The 17,056-nt window shown below is 48.1% G+C and overlaps 8 protein-coding genes across 8 annotated transcripts; 4 read left to right on the forward strand and 4 right to left on the reverse strand.

Annotated features, from left to right (window-relative positions):
* Window positions 1–618: 618 nt before the first annotated feature.
* ASPBRDRAFT_324883 (fungal specific transcription factor domain-containing protein) lies at window positions 619–2,722 on the reverse strand. Its single transcript, XM_067623023.1, has 4 exons — window positions 1,909–2,722; window positions 1,433–1,837; window positions 1,122–1,348; window positions 619–1,037 (listed from the first exon to the last, which is right to left on the reverse strand). The coding sequence occupies exons 1-4, from the start codon at window positions 2,589–2,591 to the stop codon at window positions 799–801; spliced, it is 1,554 nt and encodes a 517-aa protein (XP_067475056.1). The 5' UTR covers window positions 2,592–2,722; the 3' UTR covers window positions 619–798.
* On the reverse strand, window positions 2,723–3,377 carry ASPBRDRAFT_324874 (Zn(II)2Cys6 transcription factor domain-containing protein). Its single transcript, XM_067623022.1, has 2 exons — window positions 3,047–3,377; window positions 2,723–2,984 (listed from the first exon to the last, which is right to left on the reverse strand). The coding sequence occupies exons 1-2, from the start codon at window positions 3,274–3,276 to the stop codon at window positions 2,855–2,857; spliced, it is 360 nt and encodes a 119-aa protein (XP_067475057.1). The 5' UTR covers window positions 3,277–3,377; the 3' UTR covers window positions 2,723–2,854.
* A 902-nt stretch (window positions 3,378–4,279) lies between these two features.
* On the forward strand, window positions 4,280–5,749 carry ASPBRDRAFT_660129 (uncharacterized protein; the record flags this gene model as incomplete). Its single annotated transcript, XM_067628633.1, has 5 exons — window positions 4,280–4,450; window positions 4,517–4,646; window positions 4,725–4,848; window positions 4,955–5,364; window positions 5,433–5,749. 5 exons carry the CDS (start codon window positions 4,280–4,282, stop codon window positions 5,747–5,749), a joined length of 1,152 nt encoding a protein of 383 aa, XP_067475058.1.
* Window positions 5,750–6,619: 870 nt separating this feature from the next.
* ASPBRDRAFT_78057 (uncharacterized protein) lies at window positions 6,620–8,079 on the forward strand (the record flags this gene model as incomplete). Its single annotated transcript, XM_067629392.1, has 5 exons — window positions 6,620–6,720; window positions 6,748–6,856; window positions 6,923–7,421; window positions 7,463–7,662; window positions 7,705–8,079. The coding sequence occupies exons 1-5, from the start codon at window positions 6,671–6,673 to the stop codon at window positions 8,077–8,079; spliced, it is 1,233 nt and encodes a 410-aa protein (XP_067475059.1). The 5' UTR covers window positions 6,620–6,670.
* Window positions 8,080–9,138: 1,059 nt separating this feature from the next.
* ASPBRDRAFT_660136 (uncharacterized protein) lies at window positions 9,139–10,122 on the forward strand (the record flags this gene model as incomplete). Its single annotated transcript, XM_067628634.1, has 4 exons — window positions 9,139–9,169; window positions 9,245–9,487; window positions 9,514–9,582; window positions 9,653–10,122. The coding sequence occupies 4 exons, from the start codon at window positions 9,139–9,141 to the stop codon at window positions 10,120–10,122; spliced, it is 813 nt and encodes a 270-aa protein (XP_067475060.1).
* A 478-nt stretch (window positions 10,123–10,600) lies between these two features.
* ASPBRDRAFT_134431 (Zn(II)2Cys6 transcription factor domain-containing protein) lies at window positions 10,601–12,199 on the reverse strand (the record flags this gene model as incomplete). Its single annotated transcript, XM_067618608.1, has 2 exons — window positions 10,601–12,065; window positions 12,153–12,199. The coding sequence occupies 2 exons, from the start codon at window positions 12,197–12,199 to the stop codon at window positions 10,601–10,603; spliced, it is 1,512 nt and encodes a 503-aa protein (XP_067475061.1).
* A 378-nt stretch (window positions 12,200–12,577) lies between these two features.
* Window positions 12,578–13,662, reverse strand: ASPBRDRAFT_199515 (RTA1 domain-containing protein; the record flags this gene model as incomplete). The annotated part of the gene is made up of 3 exons (XM_067621335.1): window positions 12,578–12,861; window positions 12,923–13,308; window positions 13,367–13,662. 3 exons carry the CDS (start codon window positions 13,660–13,662, stop codon window positions 12,578–12,580), a joined length of 966 nt encoding a protein of 321 aa, XP_067475062.1.
* An 832-nt stretch (window positions 13,663–14,494) lies between these two features.
* On the forward strand, window positions 14,495–16,337 carry ASPBRDRAFT_47317 (uncharacterized protein; the record flags this gene model as incomplete). Its single annotated transcript, XM_067625831.1, has 1 exon — window positions 14,495–16,337. A coding segment is annotated over one exon (1,402 nt), but the record flags the coding sequence as incomplete, so codon positions are not given.
* Between the last annotated feature and the right edge of the window lie 719 nt (window positions 16,338–17,056).

Below are 17,056 nucleotides of genomic sequence, written 5' to 3' on the forward strand. Positions count from 1 at the left end.
GTGTTGAAGTGTCAGATTTGTCAAAGGCTCCGACAACGAGTAGTCTGTCTTGCCTGATTCCCGCAGTACCATTCTTCTTGCTCTCCAACAATCTCTGATGGTACCACAGGCCGATAGACGCGGTGAAGATGCGAGTGATAAGCTGCTTAAGATGCTTCAAGATTTCAAGTCTGCCACTTTGGTACGACCCAATCGAAAGGGATAGATTGATTCGGTGCCAACTGACTAAAGTATCGAAGCTAGAGAGAAAAGTAGAAAACGATCTAGGAACGTGGGAGAAGCGTTCTGATGCACGCTCTGATAACCGACGTGAAAACCCATCATCCCGATCCGGAAATGATGTTCCTCAGTCCAACTTCGCCAGACCTCGACGGTCTAAATTATCTATTCGTAATACCTCTTCACGTACTGTGTGCGAGTGCGCTTCATCTAGAGTAAACAAGTTGGATGCAGTAATTAGAAATCAGTTATAATACACGATTTCTAATACTGGATGGTCTACGATCTTCCGCTGTCGTGGCCCACGAAAGCTGCCTGAGCGTAAGCTCGGCGTATATCATCAGCGCCTTCCTTCCGTCCAATTAACAAAGCTATCAAAAAATGTTCCAACAGTTTATGTCCCCAATATGCTCCGTAAGCCAAGCTTCGCTCAGAGGATTTGTAGCGTCTCCATGAAATTGAGAAAAGGCATCAGGCGAATTCAGGTTTAATATGTGGTCGTCTTGGCTTGACAGGGGATTGGAATCCACTCCTTCATTGCATTGATGCAAAGTCGGTCCTTCAGTTTTTAATCCGAAATTAGGGCAAGAAATGAATAGAGGACTCGAGCTTACCATTTTCATTCATGGCTGCAACACGGCATCGCAGTGCTTCAATGACTTTCATAGCCTGAGTGGCAGATTGAACTTGCACGCTATGATGTTCAAGTATCCTAATGCACCGAGACACTGAGTCTTCAAGCGAGGAGCCGCTGAACTCGTTACCAGGAATAGGGCATAGACGAGAGATAAGAAGAACTATGGCGCAGACGAATGCATCTATAGACAAATCAGTGATGAACAGACAACAGAGTTGGACTGGCAGTCCACCGGTATAGTCCGGAAAGCCTGCTAATAACTAACAATGAACTGTTCGCCAGCCCGGGCTTCTGAAAACGTCCGCGAGGCTTTCGTCAAGATGGGCTATAAGGGTGTGAACCGTCGACACACATAATCTGCAGGCATCTAGTGCGAAGCTGTCCTCCAACCTAAGACATTTTCGATTATCCGCACCCTCTGAAAGCGTGGTTCGATTTTGTGCCGCAGAAAGGAGAACGGGTCTTAAGAGCAAAATCCGAATATACAGAAACCTGGTAGTGATTAGTTTAGGCCTGTAGAAATGCTTATGAGGGCAGAAGTGTTTGTTATTCATGCGGAAGTTGTAGATCACTAACCTGGAATAGAACACCCTAGCTTGCAGGTTTTCCCCAGTGTTCCTCGAGTCTCTGTCAACTTCGGCCGTGCAACCTGATCTGAGATTACTCGGAACGGACGCTTCTAGGTCATCTAGGGCGGAGTTAAGTTTTAAGATGTCTTCCAAGCGCTGCCTCGAACCCCAAATGTTATTGACATTCGAAGCTGTTGCAACCCCGCCATGATCATACACCTTGGATATGATGTCGTCCAAGATGTCGAAGAGCTGGATAGAGTATATGAAAAATCCGTTGCGAGATTGAAGTTGCCTCAACTGGTTGTCTTCGCCACTTTCCAGTAAGTATGCATCATCGACCATTAACGGGGCTGGAACGCTCGATTTGCTGGATATCATGCTTGGCCGACCGAAGGTAAGCCCAAGTAATCTAAGAGTGAATTGATGTACCTGTCAGTTCAATCGACATTCATTCCAAGGGTGCATCACGTAATAACCAACCTGTCAAATATTACACAATTATGCCATACTCTGCGTCTCATTTCTCGCTCAAGTGGTCCCCTTGACGCCGATATTGGACTGTCGATGTGGATACCGATATCATACGCGCTCCTTATTGCTAGGCCAAATATATTCCAGCATCGGCTTGCGTATGTTGTCGATTGGAGATAGAGGCCAGTAAGAAGGAGCATCTGCACAGTAGAAAGTGACGCAAGATCCAAAACATCAACTTGGTAGAACTTCCTAGATTTTTGGTAGAACTGATCCGCCAAGGTTGCCCTTTTGGCGGGAGCCACTATGTCACTAAAGTGACAGCCGATGGCAAATACAGCATTCAACGTTGCCAGAAATATAGGATCCTCTGTTGTCCCAGATTCGGGTAATGAGGCTTGATCGTCGTGAGATACCCACAAAAGTTCATAAGAAGCGACGAATGTGGGCTTGTGAAGTATAGGGAATATTGGATGCGTGGAATCCCAGAAGCACTTCATCAAGTTGTCGGCCACGCGTCGTGGTGGTAACGAAGGAAGGTCTACATCCAGATCATGAGAATCCCCCAGCGTCCTTCGGACACGCTTTGATCCGGACGAAGATTCCATATTGTGGCCAAAATCCAACCGAGGTTCATAGTTGCCCTGATTGCTTGTTCCGGCTGCTCGCATCATCGACTGAACGAGACCCATCACTGACGAAGTTCCAGAAGCATACGCTGAGTCAGTCTCCGGTGACGGTACGATTACCGTTGCATCAGTGCAAATGAAGTTGTTCTGAGATGTTGGCAATGAATCTTGTTGCGGCAAAAGCTGGGTGTCAAAATATCGGTCGGACGGCGGAGGTGTAGAAACGACCAGATGATCTACAGCATTGCTTGGGGGGGTGTTGCGATTCAATCTTCTTCCAGCTTAATGTATCAAAAACGTAAGTACCAGTAATAATTTTAGGCATATTAAGGTCTACACAAACAGGTTAACTGACTGATTAAACCCGGGTATATGTCTCCGCTCGATCTTCGATGAGACCCGCGCTGGTTGCTCCTTTGGAGCTCTCTTACACGATCTTCCAAGGTCAAAACGTATCTGCGAGTATCAGCTATATCATCAATCGAAATAAGCACAACCATGAAATTGAAGAGCCGTACCTCTGGGTTCTGAGCGAGCCCTTCTCATAGATACAGCTTTGACCTAGACCTCTGTTTGCACATCTGGAGCAAGCTGGTGTACGTCCATCGCATCGTGTCTTATGTTCGCGGCAATTATTACACGCTAGCCGCGTCTTTCGACGTCTCACGGGTGGCCGATGCTCGCGACTGTCATGTGTTGCGATATCTGGGTTCGAGTTGTATGCAGCCCCATCTCCTGTTCCACTCATATTGTTCCGTTTTATGTTGAAGTTCGTATAGCCCAGCCTCGCCAGTAAGAAAGTCGTCCTGCTGCAGCAGGAGTAAGGGTTAGCTTCAAATCGTTTGTGTTGAGTCAGGACGAGGTCATTTGGGAAGTCCGGAAAGGGCGGCTCGCCTTCTGCTTAGCTAATCACCTAGTATAGTTAACTAGTTTTTAGTTAACGTAAGCTGCAACACGCCAACAGCACGAGGAGAAATTGTTAAGGCCGGTGACACTCCAATCGGTCCCATTGAACTCTTTGGGTCTCTCTTAGCTGGAACCCGGGTGATTGTGATTCCCTGCAGTTTTGGTAAGATTATATAATAACTAACGTTTGGTAACTACGCAACGTACTTCCCGGTTGAATCGCCCACCCTGTATTACCATACATACAGGATAAATAATCAGAATAAGATATCTTACCAATTCTAGTAAGATCTATTATTATAAGTTCGTATCTAGTAAATACCACATAGGCTGTTAAGCGCTTTTAGTCATTTTTTCCCGAATATTTCAGTTGTTGAGTTCTATATTCTATATACTCGGATAAATTACAGGCTTCACTAGTATTACTATGATAAGAAACAAAATGAAGGAATAGATATAGAAAGTATACTTGTATGTAGATTTATGGTGCCTATTTTAGAGTATTTACAGACTCTAAGAGCTCTACAGTCTACTGTTGTTGAGACACGACAGTTCAATAATGATATATTATTATTAGATGGTGAAATAGGGTGGGCTAATTTCCCCACCATCACAAAATCAAAGGATATTTCTTATGCAGATACCCCACCACCACCACACTTACTTGCCAAGACCTTTCACTCATCGGCGAGAGATACTATGCAGAGTAGAAATAAGTTAAATACTCTCTATTGGCTCAAGAATGTGCAGCATCATGAGACAATTCCTCCTCTAAGAGCGGTAGTGGACATCACAGCACATTCCCTTGTTTGCCCACAATTGCTTGAACAACATCATCTTCCACCATGACCCGACCTACCGATCTTATTAACGTGGTCCTCGAGACGTTGAACTCGATTAGTGCTGACACTTTCGCCACGGATGGTGATCGCAGCAAAGCCCTCTTGGCTGCGTATGCGCTGGTCAGCCGCCTCGAGACCCCGTGGGAGAGGATCGCGAGAATGTGTATGAACGAGGCAAGTTCCCCCCGGTGACATCCCTTCCGCCGTTGGGAAGACTAACTAATAGCGGGGAAATTATAGCCGGCACTGTGGGCCAGCTTGAAGGTAGTCAAGGACCTGCAGCTATTCGAAAAATGGCATGAGCAAGGCGACGCAGTGCAAAGCAGTGAGGAGTTGGCTGCTCTGGTCCACTGCAATCCTGACCTCTTCGGTCAGTTGGTGGCGCCCATTATATAATATAAAGCTTTCCCAGATACTTAACATTGAAACTAAACGGTGCACTGAGCAGGCCGCATCCTCCGTCATCTGGCTGTAAACCACGTCCTAGCTGAGCCCACAGCCGGAACATTTAAGCCAACGAGTTTCTCTCTCGCTCTTCTGCAGCCCGTTTTCGGGGAGTGGATCAATTACCTGTAAGTGTGTGGCTGCATGTGCAACTCTCATGTTCATTTTTCTGTTCGTTCACCTTGGCTCACACCGAAGAATCAGGTATGACTTCGGCATCCCCGTTTTTCACAGCACTCCTGGGTTCCTACAGAAGACCAACTATCGGAACCCCACCGACCCTAAAGATGGGATTTTTCAATATGCAAAGAACTACCAGGGCGACCTGTTCGAATATTTTACCAGCCACCCGCGCGAAGGGGAATCATTCAACCATGCCATGGGTGGGGTGATGGCTCATCAAGCCAGCTGGCTAGACATCATCCCAGGCGAGCACTTTATAGGCGGATCGAACCCCGATCTACCGCTGGTGGTTGATGTCGGAGGAAACATCGGCCACGACGTCGAGAAGTTCCGCCAGGTGTATCCGGAGACTGCGCACCGACTCTACCTTCAGGACCGGGCCGCAGTGGTTGACCTCGCCAAATGCCCGGATCCTGTGAACAAAATGGTGCACGATTTCTTCCAGCCACAACCGGTCACAAGTAAGACACCATGGCAAGGGGAGCAGAAGAAATCGAACCGAACTGATGGACTAATGATGACACTACAGAATCCCGCGTCTACTATCTGCACGGCATTCTGCATGACTGGTCGGATGAACCGGCGCGAAAGATTCTGTTGATGCTCCGCGACGCGCTGATGCCCGGTTATAGTAAGCTGCTCGTGCACGACCATGTAGTGCCGGAGAAAGATGCTCATCCGCATGCCACCTCGTACGATTTGACTATGATGGCCATGGTGGCTGGCTTGGAGCGCACCGAGACGCAGTGGCGGACTTTGCTATCCTCGGCGGGATATCGGGTCGTCAAGGTCTGGCGGTCGCCTTTAGCCGCACAGGCGGTTATCGAGGCTGAAGTGGCACTTTGAGCAACGTGGCAATTGATATATGTATTATATTAATAGAACATTAATAAGTAGCTTCTCTAAGATGCTTACTGAGTGCATCTTTAGCGAAACCTCCTTACCGAGCTACGCCTTGGCAGACACTGTTTGAACTCAACGCTGTACAGGTTCAGTATTAACTACTTTAGATAGTCTAAATAACTCGTTGAACCCCTCCATAACGGAGCCCTCGTACGGTGGATATAGCAAAGCTTTCAATGTACTAGTGGAGATTCGCTGGGTCCGTTTATATGTATATATATATAGCTTCGGTGACCTAAATTGCTCGTTACGCCACTCAACCCTCTGCCTAGCGCTGTCCCTGCCCAAAAGCGGTTCCGGATGAGAGGGCACAAAAGGTGTCTAAAAATATTCAGATGGGAATATTTATACAGACACAAATTACAGATAGTTTAGTAAGGAAGATCCTCATCCGTCGTTTTATGATCGCTACCTTGGTGTGTATGAGGAATACCGATTTATGTTGCATCTGCAATATTACTCAACAGCCGGCATAGAGCATCGCTCCTCCTAGATCCTGTCACTCATCTGAGCAAATGTATCACAAAGATTTATTCAAACCTATGGATAATTGAATATAGTATATGTATGTACATTAGTACACTACGTTAGTAAAATGCGGAGTGGTTTTCCACACAGAACCTTTATCCGTCTATTCGTCTATGGCCTTCATGAACTTCAAAGAGCCTCAGATGTCAGAAAATCTTCCAGCAGGTTGATCGAATCCTTCTCATCGGAAGGAGTTCCGCAGGCAGCTCGGAGCACCATTGCTCCGGATCATGTTTCTCTGCCATTAAATGTGAATAAGTTAGCCCTCTTTTTTTTTTTTTTTTTTTTCGCGATCAGTTATTCTCACTATGATGTCTTTGAAGGACTCTGCCCAAGATGCTTTCTGAAGCCAAGTCCAACCTCTTGGAAGAATTCACAGAGGCTACGTATATCGAAAACGTCCAAGTCGGTAGCCTATCACCTGAACATCAAGAGTATCTTATCAAGCGTCATGGAAGGCTTGACCTTGACCCGATTCCTGCCTTTGGCGATGCCGATCCATACAATTGGCCTATATGGGAGGTATCCCTCGGTTGTCCTTCACTTACCGAGAATTCAGCGGCAAGAGTGGAGTGATTTTACGATCAGAAAGTAACCAACTTGATACTTGTTGGATTTCATGCCATGATGGCTACTTTTATCGCCGCAGCTATAATCCCAGCATACACTGTTATGGCAGCCGACCTTGGTAAACCTGTGGAAGATATCAGCTACCTGACATCTCTTCAAATCGCCATCCTGGGTGGAGCACCTCTCTTTTGGAGACCGCTGTCCAGTCGTTGGGGTCGTCGACCAATCTTCGTCTTGTCCTTGATTTGTACCCTGGTCTGCAACATCGGGTGTGCGAGGAGTCCAAATTATGGATCAATGGCTGCATGCAGAGCTCTAGCTGCTTTCTTCATAAGTCCTCCACTCGGTATTGACAGTGCTGCGGTGGCCGAGACCTTCTTCGGACACGAGCGGGCCCGATATATGGGCATCTGGACACTTCACATCACCTTGGGAGCTCGCGTCCCAGGACTCATGATGGGTTTCGTTGAGCAACCTCTTCCATACCGGTGGATCTATTGGATCCTGGCAATTATGAGTGTTTTCGTGCCGCCACGTCTGTCCTGTAATGATGTTCAGTTCAGATTAATGGTGTTCAACTTATTTTATTCATCTTTCTCGGACGCGAGACTCGCTACATCTATCGCAATGGTGACTACCATGAGCCCAACTTCAAGCAAAGGTGCTTTTCCTTTTCCCGGATTGACCCGACCCCGTTGAGGCTCTACGACCTTGTCCATCCTCTGTCTATGGTTAAGCATGCATACATCTTGGTCCCGGTGATTTCCTATGCCATGATTTTCTCACTCAGCGCCATTTAGATTGTGATAGAGGTCCCGGCACTTTTTGCGCCCAAGTTCGGTTCCGATGCACAGCAGCTGGGTCTGCAGTTCATCGCTATGTTGATTGGCACAATCATTGGTCAGCAGCTTGGTGGTCCACTCTCAGATTTCTGGATGCGAAGGCGGGCCAAGAAGAGCAACCAGGCACAGTTTGAGTATCGCTTGTGCCTTGCCTATCCTGGGTATCTTTTCACGATTGTCGGCGTCATTGTCTTGCTCGTGCGTATTGAAGAAGCTCCTCAAGGCCATTGGAATGTTACACCAGATGTCGGCATGGCCACGATGGGAAGCAGGCGGCGAAGCTCCCATCTTACAATCACGCAATCCCATCCGCAGCACCGATTATTACATTGACCATCATCCAGAGATCGCGCTCTGCTTTTGTAGATTCTATATTTCAAAGCCGCCAGGAGATATATCCCTATTAGAATCCAGCGACGGCGTGTTCAGACAGCCTCTTCCAGTACGGCAGACGCTAAGAGTTGTGGCAGGAGCTATAATTAATACTATTAAGCAGTTTGTGAGCAGGATGCCTGGATTGTATTCTTTTTTTCCAGACTTCGATCCTGGGAAAGATATCAAAGAACCATATCTATTCATGTTTTACTCACTACCCCATGTGCAGGAGGCTAGATCCGGCATGGATCCTCAGGCTCAGGTGCTCTTTGTCCTTTTGTATAAGAGTATCGATGCTAGCCATGGTCTCGAATATGCAAGCGTTACAAAGCATTTCCAGTCGCCTAATCCAGTATCTTATCCAACCAGGAGCTGTACTGGTAGATTCGGATGGTCCAAGAACCCAGGCCTACCTCGCTATGGGGTGGGCCGAGCCCGAGTCCCGAATGCGACGGAATTATGAAGAAGAGATCCTGGAATATAAAGCATCATACCAGGACAAAACGAGTAGGAAAGGGACCAAGAGGCCAGTCAAACGACTACAATACCACTTCAGGGTTCCAGTGATCCATTGGAGCTTTGATGGGAATTTCGAACGAACACAAAGCACTCTTTCCTTTGACCTTGAAGTTGGGCACGAAAGTGAAACGGTTCCTATCAAATCACTTCGCTATATCCCCTTATCTCATCTCCCGGCTGACGACCGAACGACGCTGGAGCGTCGACGGGAAACATTCTGGTCTATCCGCTTCAGAAAATATATCACATATAGAATGCCTACGGGAGAGAATCTGAACAGCGCAAGTTGTTGATTTACCGACGACTAGATAAGGTCAGACCAGCACTTACGGCCATGCAGACAGAGGCTCGCTATGATGTCGATATTTCAACTACATAAAGTTACACCCAGATACTACCAGATATCGCTCACATCTTCCAGCTGACATCAACAGACGGGAAATGGCCCGAGATGAGCCTCCCCAAGGGCAATATTTGCTGTTATTCCCGCCCACCATCATGGGATATAATATGCTGCACAAGACATGGTGTACGCTGACCCGTCGATCTTTTTAGTACTCTGAAATCTACAGGCAAGCTGTCCACTAATTGTCCTTATTTCCAGCTGACCTTCACATTGATTACATATATGACATTAACTGGAACAAGCAGGCTTTTCAGGATCTAGTAGTGGACGAGGAGATCAAAGAATTAGTCCAAGCATTGGTTACAAGGCAGATAGCGTCGCAAAAGCCTACTGACTCCATAAGTGGCAAGGGTAATGGCCTCATCTTACTTCTCCATGGCGCACCAGGAACAGGCAGGACGTTTACAGCAGAAGGGTGGCCGAATTCGCCCAAAAGCCGCTGTTTCGAATCACTTGTGGTGACGTAGGCATTGAGGCTACGAAAGTGGAAAAATACCTTCAAGCTGCATCCCACCTTGCAAAGCTTTGGGACTGTGGTAGGTAGTCTTCGCCCGCCCAATATTCCCATCTGTCACTGGTAAGTAAACTAAGTGTTCGGTATGGTAGTGGTCCTTCTGGACGAAGAAGATGTTTTCCTGGAGGACCGAGATGTTCGTGACCTTAATCGCAATGCCGTTGTCTCGGTCTTTTTACGAGCCCTCGAATACCATGACGGGATCCTGATCCTGACCCCGAACCGGGTGGGGACCTTTGATAGAGCATTCAAGTCTCGTATTCAGCTGTCCCTTCACTATGAGAACCTGACCCTAGGGCAGCGGCGAAAGATCTGGCGCAACTTCATGCACCGACTGCGAAAGGTGGACGCGGAGAATGTAGACATAGAAGATGTGCTGGATCACTTGGAGGAACTGGGCGCAGAGGACATCAACGGGCGCGAGATCCGGAATGCAATCACCATCGCCCGTCAACTGGCCCAGTTCAAGGAGGAAAAGTTCTGCTACTCCCATTTGACGCGTGTTCTGCGGGTAAGTGGGAAGTTCCGCAAATATTTGAGATTTGCGGGATGGGCTCACTGACGACTCCATCAAACATGATACGGGAGTGCGTCACTCATATCGCGCCAGGAGGGCAAACAGCATGTCATAGGAGCCTGACAATGCATGGTGGCATGAATTCGGTCTTCCCTGGTCTTTATAATCCTTCCTTTCGTCCTCTTTCCTGTCCTTCAACATATGCAAACAGTTACGGATATGGTACTTGCAACTTCACTTTCAATATTGAGTTCTTTCGGTTATGACTACTATATTATTTACTTAAATGACGGTCCAAGAAATTACATACCAAGTTCTCAGATGCCTTGCACAGAGACACAACCATCGCCTTTCTGCTTCTGATGGCTTTGAATTACCTATTGCCTAAACTTATATGGATACTGATAGGCTTTTGTCTAAAAATATTAAAAATCTATATTTCTTCAAAAAGTAAATCTCCGCGCATTTTTCTTTTTCTGCTTTTCAAATTACAATGATATTACAGGATATATCTCCCTTTTCTCTACCAGCTTAAGCATTCCGTCCATTCATCCCACTCCCCGTCCATTCCATTGGGTCGTCTACGGAAATCCACCCGCACCTGACGATTTTCATAATCAATTGCCCAGCCGAGGCCATGAAGCCTCTTGAACTCAGGGATCGGCTGATTGCTGCCTAGTCCCAACTCCTCAATTTCCTTCGCTCTTCGCGACACCGCCGCCAATATTGGTGCCTCCCAAACCACATCTGGATCCGGCGCCGAGGACAACAGGTCGATAGCGTCTTGACGGACCGCTGAGTCTCGACAATGGGTCGCGACATAATACAGCGGATAAACGGCGCCCATCTTCGTGGGAACGCCAAAAAGTGACGGTGCAGCAGTACTTTCTTGGCAGGCGTTAGATGATTTCGCCAGGGAAACAATCTGCTTAAACGCATACAAGAACCTGTCATATAGGGTTTGCTCGACGTAGACGGATGTAGATGCGGTTATCAGCGCAACGTAATACTGCATAAGGAGAATCGAAGCGCGCGCAGAAGTCTGCGGACTGCCCTGCGCTTTCTGACAGGAATAGGAATACCCGAATGCTGACTTCCAGAGCTCCAGCCGCTTCTGCAAGGTCTGTGTGTACGCAACAAGCTCCAGCGGAACGTTGCCTTCTCGATGGATACGGTGGAAGCTGGTACGGAAAAGGTGGACGACTCGAGCGTACTCCTCCATTAGGCAAATTTCGGCTCGGTTGAACGAGTCAAAGACGTAGGGGATCGGGGAAATGTCTTTGGGGACTGTCACTGGGGCGCGAATACCGACGTACAACGATGCTTGCATGTCCATTCGCGCATATGCTCTTTGGATGTCGGCGTCAACGGTTCCCAACGAGCCTGCATTGAGAACGATCTTCAAACACACCTCCAGTTGGCTCAAGCCAGCAAGATAATCACGGACAAGAATCTCAAACCAAATACAGATGATCCCGCAGAGGAGGACCACCTGGGTGAGGTATCTGTCATTTCCCATATCCTTGACCAGTTCTTGCAAAGAAGTCAACGCCTTGCCGTACTTCTTCAGCCCGAAAAGATACCTTCCGCTCCGAGGAGCCATATCAAACCCATGTATCGGCATTGATCCTTGCTCCATTCGTTCCTGCATAATCGCGCTAAGAGCGACAACGCTTCGGCGAATAGCGACCTCCTGATGCATGGCCTGTATCATCAGAGGTCGCCAGCGCGAGTATTCGCTGCTACAACCGGGCGTGTCCTGGGAGAGACACTCGATAAAATATTGCACATATCGAGCGTCTTGTTCGCTTTCCTCCCATGACCTGGGGAGTTGTCGTATTCTCCTGGTGGATGTCAATGTATATGCTTGGGCGAATAAGATTGCGACGGGGCGAGTCTGTGCAAGTGAAGGGCCATCACAGCGACGACCTGTGGTTGTACATCGTTTGCAGGAGGGCCATGTCTCGTCGCATCGTATTCGTCGAGCTCTATAGTCATACAGAGGGATTCAGTTAGCGAATGTGGTATTAGATGCACACCCTCTTGTGCGTCATGTGATAGTAAAGGCGCCATACTTGCATGTTCGGCAACCTGTTCTGGATTTAGTGTGGGCTCTGCGCATGTTCAAGGGGTCCTCTTGGGTATTTCAATATGATTATCGATAGGAGGCAGCAGAGGCAATCAAAAGTTCTACACTCTATCTGAAACTAACGGGAGACTTTCCATATTCATAGCCTGGGTGGATATCGGATAAAACTCGGTGTATCCTAGCCCGCATTATACCTCTTTCGGGAGACAAATACGATCAGACCAATGACACCGCACAAACTCTGCTTGGCGATTGACAAGATCGGGTTGACTCAAATAATAGTCTAATCCTTTGCGGCTATAAAAATAGCCAGCTCCTAGTCTCAATAAAGTTTGTCTCGCAGTTCCTCTGAAGCAAGGCTGACACTTCCCGCGCTGACCACTTCCCACTTTAGGTAAAAGTCTCCACCATCTATAACCTGTGCTGCTGTCTATGGCCCTGTTCAGCCTCAGCCAATGGGAAACTATCGCCCTGTCGGGCCTTCAACGGCCAAAACGTCGGATCCTTCCAGTGGCCTTTGAGACTGAGTCCTGGGTGAAATATACTCATACTGCCACAGGCGACAATCATGCTTGCCCCTTCCAGGATCATGAATGCGATCTCATCGTTGGCCAGGTCACTGCTGAACCCACCATTCAATTCGGCCGTGCGAAAGATCGATCGGATGAATATGAGTAAAGTTGCAATCCCCAGTCCTGATGTCACTTGGTTAGACAACCCTTTCCGTAGCTGGTCATTTGTGGATAGGGAACTGACCACAGAGAAACCCTCTCCATTTCCAGCTGCCACCGGACGAGAACATACAGGGCTGTGACTGTCGATGTCGGCGCAGTCGCCACATGTAATCAATGACAAGTGCCATGAATGCCCCCAGCGATACAACCTGTGCCGCTAGGCCTGTGATCATGATGTTGACCCCGGTATGGCGGAGGCCGTCCTGATCCCGCCCGGCGGTGGCAGTGACGGCTCCGCCTGCGGCCTGGAGAATGAGACACAGAAGGTCACAACTGACGAAGAAAATGGCATATGTTCGAGATTTAATTCTGGAGAATCCCTCGCCATAGACGATAATGACCCTGCCAAAACACAGGTATATGGCTGCGGTGATAAATGCAGGTCCAATGGTAAGACAAATAAGATACCTAAATACATCAGCATGCTACGGTGGCAAGTGCAGAAAGATACACTATCGTTACTGACTGTAGGAAAGCAGAGAAGTTGAAGGGGTTTGAGTGAAGCATGAGGCGTCCACCGTAGCCGACGACTTCAAGAAGGAGACCGCCAGTCATGCAGGCGAGGTAGGACCAGGTGCGACAGCGGACTCCCTGATAGATTTGGACAAGGAGCATGATAAGGAAGAGAGACAAGTATAGAGCGTTCCCTGGAAGGCTGGGCATGTAGCGCACCAGAGCCCATTCAAGAGGACATGTATCTATCTTGCACGGCGCCGTGATGGTCGGCATTGGCGACGAGACCTGGCTGGTTGGAGTTGGCATGTCTGTTTTTCTTTCCTGTGAAGTATATCGTTGGACGGACAAGACGAACCGTTAAGAAACAGCGACACCTCATTTATACTATATCGAGGGTCCGTTTAATGCTCAAAATGGTGCTGTCAATGCTAGGCAGTTTTGATATGCCAAGCCTGTATTCGTTTACCAGTGGGTCAAATCCGATAATGAACCAGTTTGTGAGAGCTAGAAACCTTAATCTCCAGTACTTCAGCCAATCGCCTCAATTATAATGATCTTGTCTCTAACCTCCTTTCTCTGGTTCTTTGACAGCTGCTACTGTCTCACGGGCGCAACGAGTGGAGGGTTGTTCCGGTGAACAATAAGCTTGGAACCTTTTATTCTGTTGTGCTCAGAATATCCCTTTCATGTCTATTCCCTATTTGCATGATATGGTACAATGTGGCCGGCATAGATTTTTACTGGCGTTAGCTGTAACATAGAGGCCAAGCTAGATTGAAAGGACTGGAAATACTGGCTATTGTTGATGGATGAGGCAAGCTTCTGGTATAGGATCTGGTTTTGAATTCTTCTTCGTGTTTTCATAAGCTAGTTTATACTAGATAAGACAACCATAGGACTCTCAGAAGAATATAGAAGCCTGGAAACCACTATGACATAGACCTAGACAACCCTATAATATTGAAATTTATGAGAGGAATCAACGAAATCTATTTATAGGAATAGGAACCATTCCTAAATATCGATTTAGGTTAGCTTATATGACAGCTATATATGGTCACGTGAGGCAGCATATCTCTAGCGCCAGTCTCCTCTCACCTTCTACTACCACCGCCTTCCCGTCCAATCAGAAAATAATAATGGCCAGAAACAAAAATATCCCACAGTTCAGGCGATATCAATGGACTGCTCAGTATTATAAAGACTATGCACGCCAGCCTGCAGCTCTGCTAGTCTACAAAGCAACCACGCCGGAACCTGATGCGATACATCCAGCCTTCGCAATTCAGGTCTATACAACTATCCCTCTCAATCGAGAGAATGATCTCAGCGCTATATGCCAATACTTATCACGCGAGGTCACTTCAACACCCTGGCCGGCATTTGAAATTTATTGTACACCGCAAACTGATGTCTTCGCGTGCGTGGAGCATCAACGGCGTGAGATCTTCCACCGCAAGGACGTCTCCCCATCACGAGATGATGGTCTCTTCCCCGGAATTGCCAAGGTTGTGCTCAGCAGAGAAGATCCGCATTTCCAGGGATTTATCCTAGTCCTTACCTCCTACAGCTTCCGCGACTACCCGTACCCGTGTTACCCCGACCGCGAGGCGGAAACTGGGCCTTTGTACGTCAACTTCGATCGCTGTTTTCCCCACAAGGCTCGCGTAGATCTGCCTTCTCCCAAGCCAGATGAAGACGATGGCTGGGGGGAAGAAATTTGGCCGGAACGGGAGGAGCTTGTAGTCTGCAAGTGCCGGGATATCTTCCATGTCCGTCGAGAATTGGCCTCCCTTCACATTCGGAGTCAACGTGATGATGTGATTGAGGATTATGTGTACGATTACGGTCTGGGGGAGGATGAGGGTGACCCCAACCGGTTGGTCCAACCGCCTACGCCGCAGGTTGTAGAGGGGTGGCAGCGCAGGGCTGACTCGCTGCCTTTGGAAATTGCTATTGTCGAGCCATCCTCTGACAAGGGGATCGTTGTCCTGACGTCGGGCGCTATACCTACCCCAGAGCCGGAACTCAGATATATTATCTATGTGACATTCGCTCACCACAGCGAGGATCCCTTGACATTGCAGACGATCGGGCGCGCTTTTACTGCCGCGATCCTGGAAAATCTCCCGAAGGGAACGACAGTACACTTCGAGTTTTATTCGGCACCCAACCGGTCATTGAGCGCGACTCTATCGTCTCATCGAGAGTTGATGAAATCGCGACCCGAGGTGGGAGTGGCCGTTTCCCAGTCCGCTTCAGGACAAACGACCCGCCAGTTCCCCCAAAAGGGGTACAATCGCGATAACCCCAGTAACAGGGAACCTTACCAAACTTTCTTTGTGGTTCTTGACCGCGCAGACTTTCTCACCGGGCCAGGAGTGTTGTTTTTCTTGACCGATGGAGATGAGCTTACCGATGAGGCGAGGCAAACTGGATTTTATCTAGAGCGGAACCTACCTTGCGATTATACAATGTTTCGGGTTTGGCGCAGTGTGGGAATCCACGAGGTGGCACAGAGACTCGCAATGCTTCATTGATATTAGCCCAATGAGCTTCCCTGTAGTCATCAGTCCACCATCTTCTCTCCCCCCTAATCTGGGATTTTGAGCCCCAATTCTTGAGTTGATTCGCATCCCCTGGGACGACTTTGTTTATACGTGTATAGATACAGGCGTCGATACACACCTCCGATGGGGGAGCATCACTCCAGTGTTATATCCTCTGTCTAGGCCTTCGAGCTTCTAAATCATTGTTACCCCACATGCCTGTATCTACTTCTCATAGTGATAGCACTGTTAGCCGTTTATGGAATGAGGTAGTCCCAAAGTTGGCAGCGCAGGGGTGGGAGCATTCGGCTGGTGCTCGCCAGTTCACCGGGGCCCATGTATGCTGCGAGCAACCCTGATGTCATATTATTGGATCCCATCAGGGCAGTGCCAACCTCGTGTTCCCATATACAACAATGGACCAATGTTGCTGTCGATCTTTGCCAAAGGGTTATCAATCCGGAACCACCACGCAGTTCGCAGCCTTCAGCTGGTCACCCCCAGCCGGGTCAGCAGCCCCCTTTAAGCATGTACCGGGCGATGCACTAGCATAAGCCGAGCCCCAAAAGTACTAGTTAAAGGGTTACAGACGGCCACAATCGCATTCAGTCTTACCATGCACGCTGTCGTCATGTGAGAGACCTATCAAGATTTCAAGACATTTGCACCCTTTTGATGGAGGTTAGCTAGTCTAAGATCGCACTAAGATCATAGAAGGGCTTCTGAACCTTTTCGATAGCTTTTGCCGTATCCTTGACTAGGTTATTGGTCACAGTGCCTGAATCAGGAAGCCTGCCGCCAACTCACACACACCCCTTGAGCAACATTCGTTCGGAAGCTGTTTGAGGGGGTTGTGGGTTGTGAGCAGCTTGTTGCCCAGCTCGAGGGCTACCAGAATGTGGCTGGGAATATGAAGCAACTTGGCTTGGATTCATGTCAGAATATTTCTTTTAACTTCCTCTTCCGCGGTCTCCCAGGTATGGAGATGCTCGGTTATGGTTCTGCCAAGAATCTGCGTTTACTGATAGAGATCTAGGATCTGGAAAGATATTAACCGCATGCTATATGGGATAGGTCTTCTATAAATGGGTATTCTTAGGGTACCTGAAGTAGTGGAATACTATTCTTCTAATCTTATTATATAATATATA

The sequence above is a fragment of the Aspergillus brasiliensis genome, assembly GCF_001889945.1.
Source record: "Aspergillus brasiliensis CBS 101740 unplaced genomic scaffold ASPBRscaffold_14, whole genome shotgun sequence".
Lineage (NCBI taxonomy): Eukaryota > Fungi > Ascomycota > Eurotiomycetes > Eurotiales > Aspergillaceae > Aspergillus > Aspergillus brasiliensis.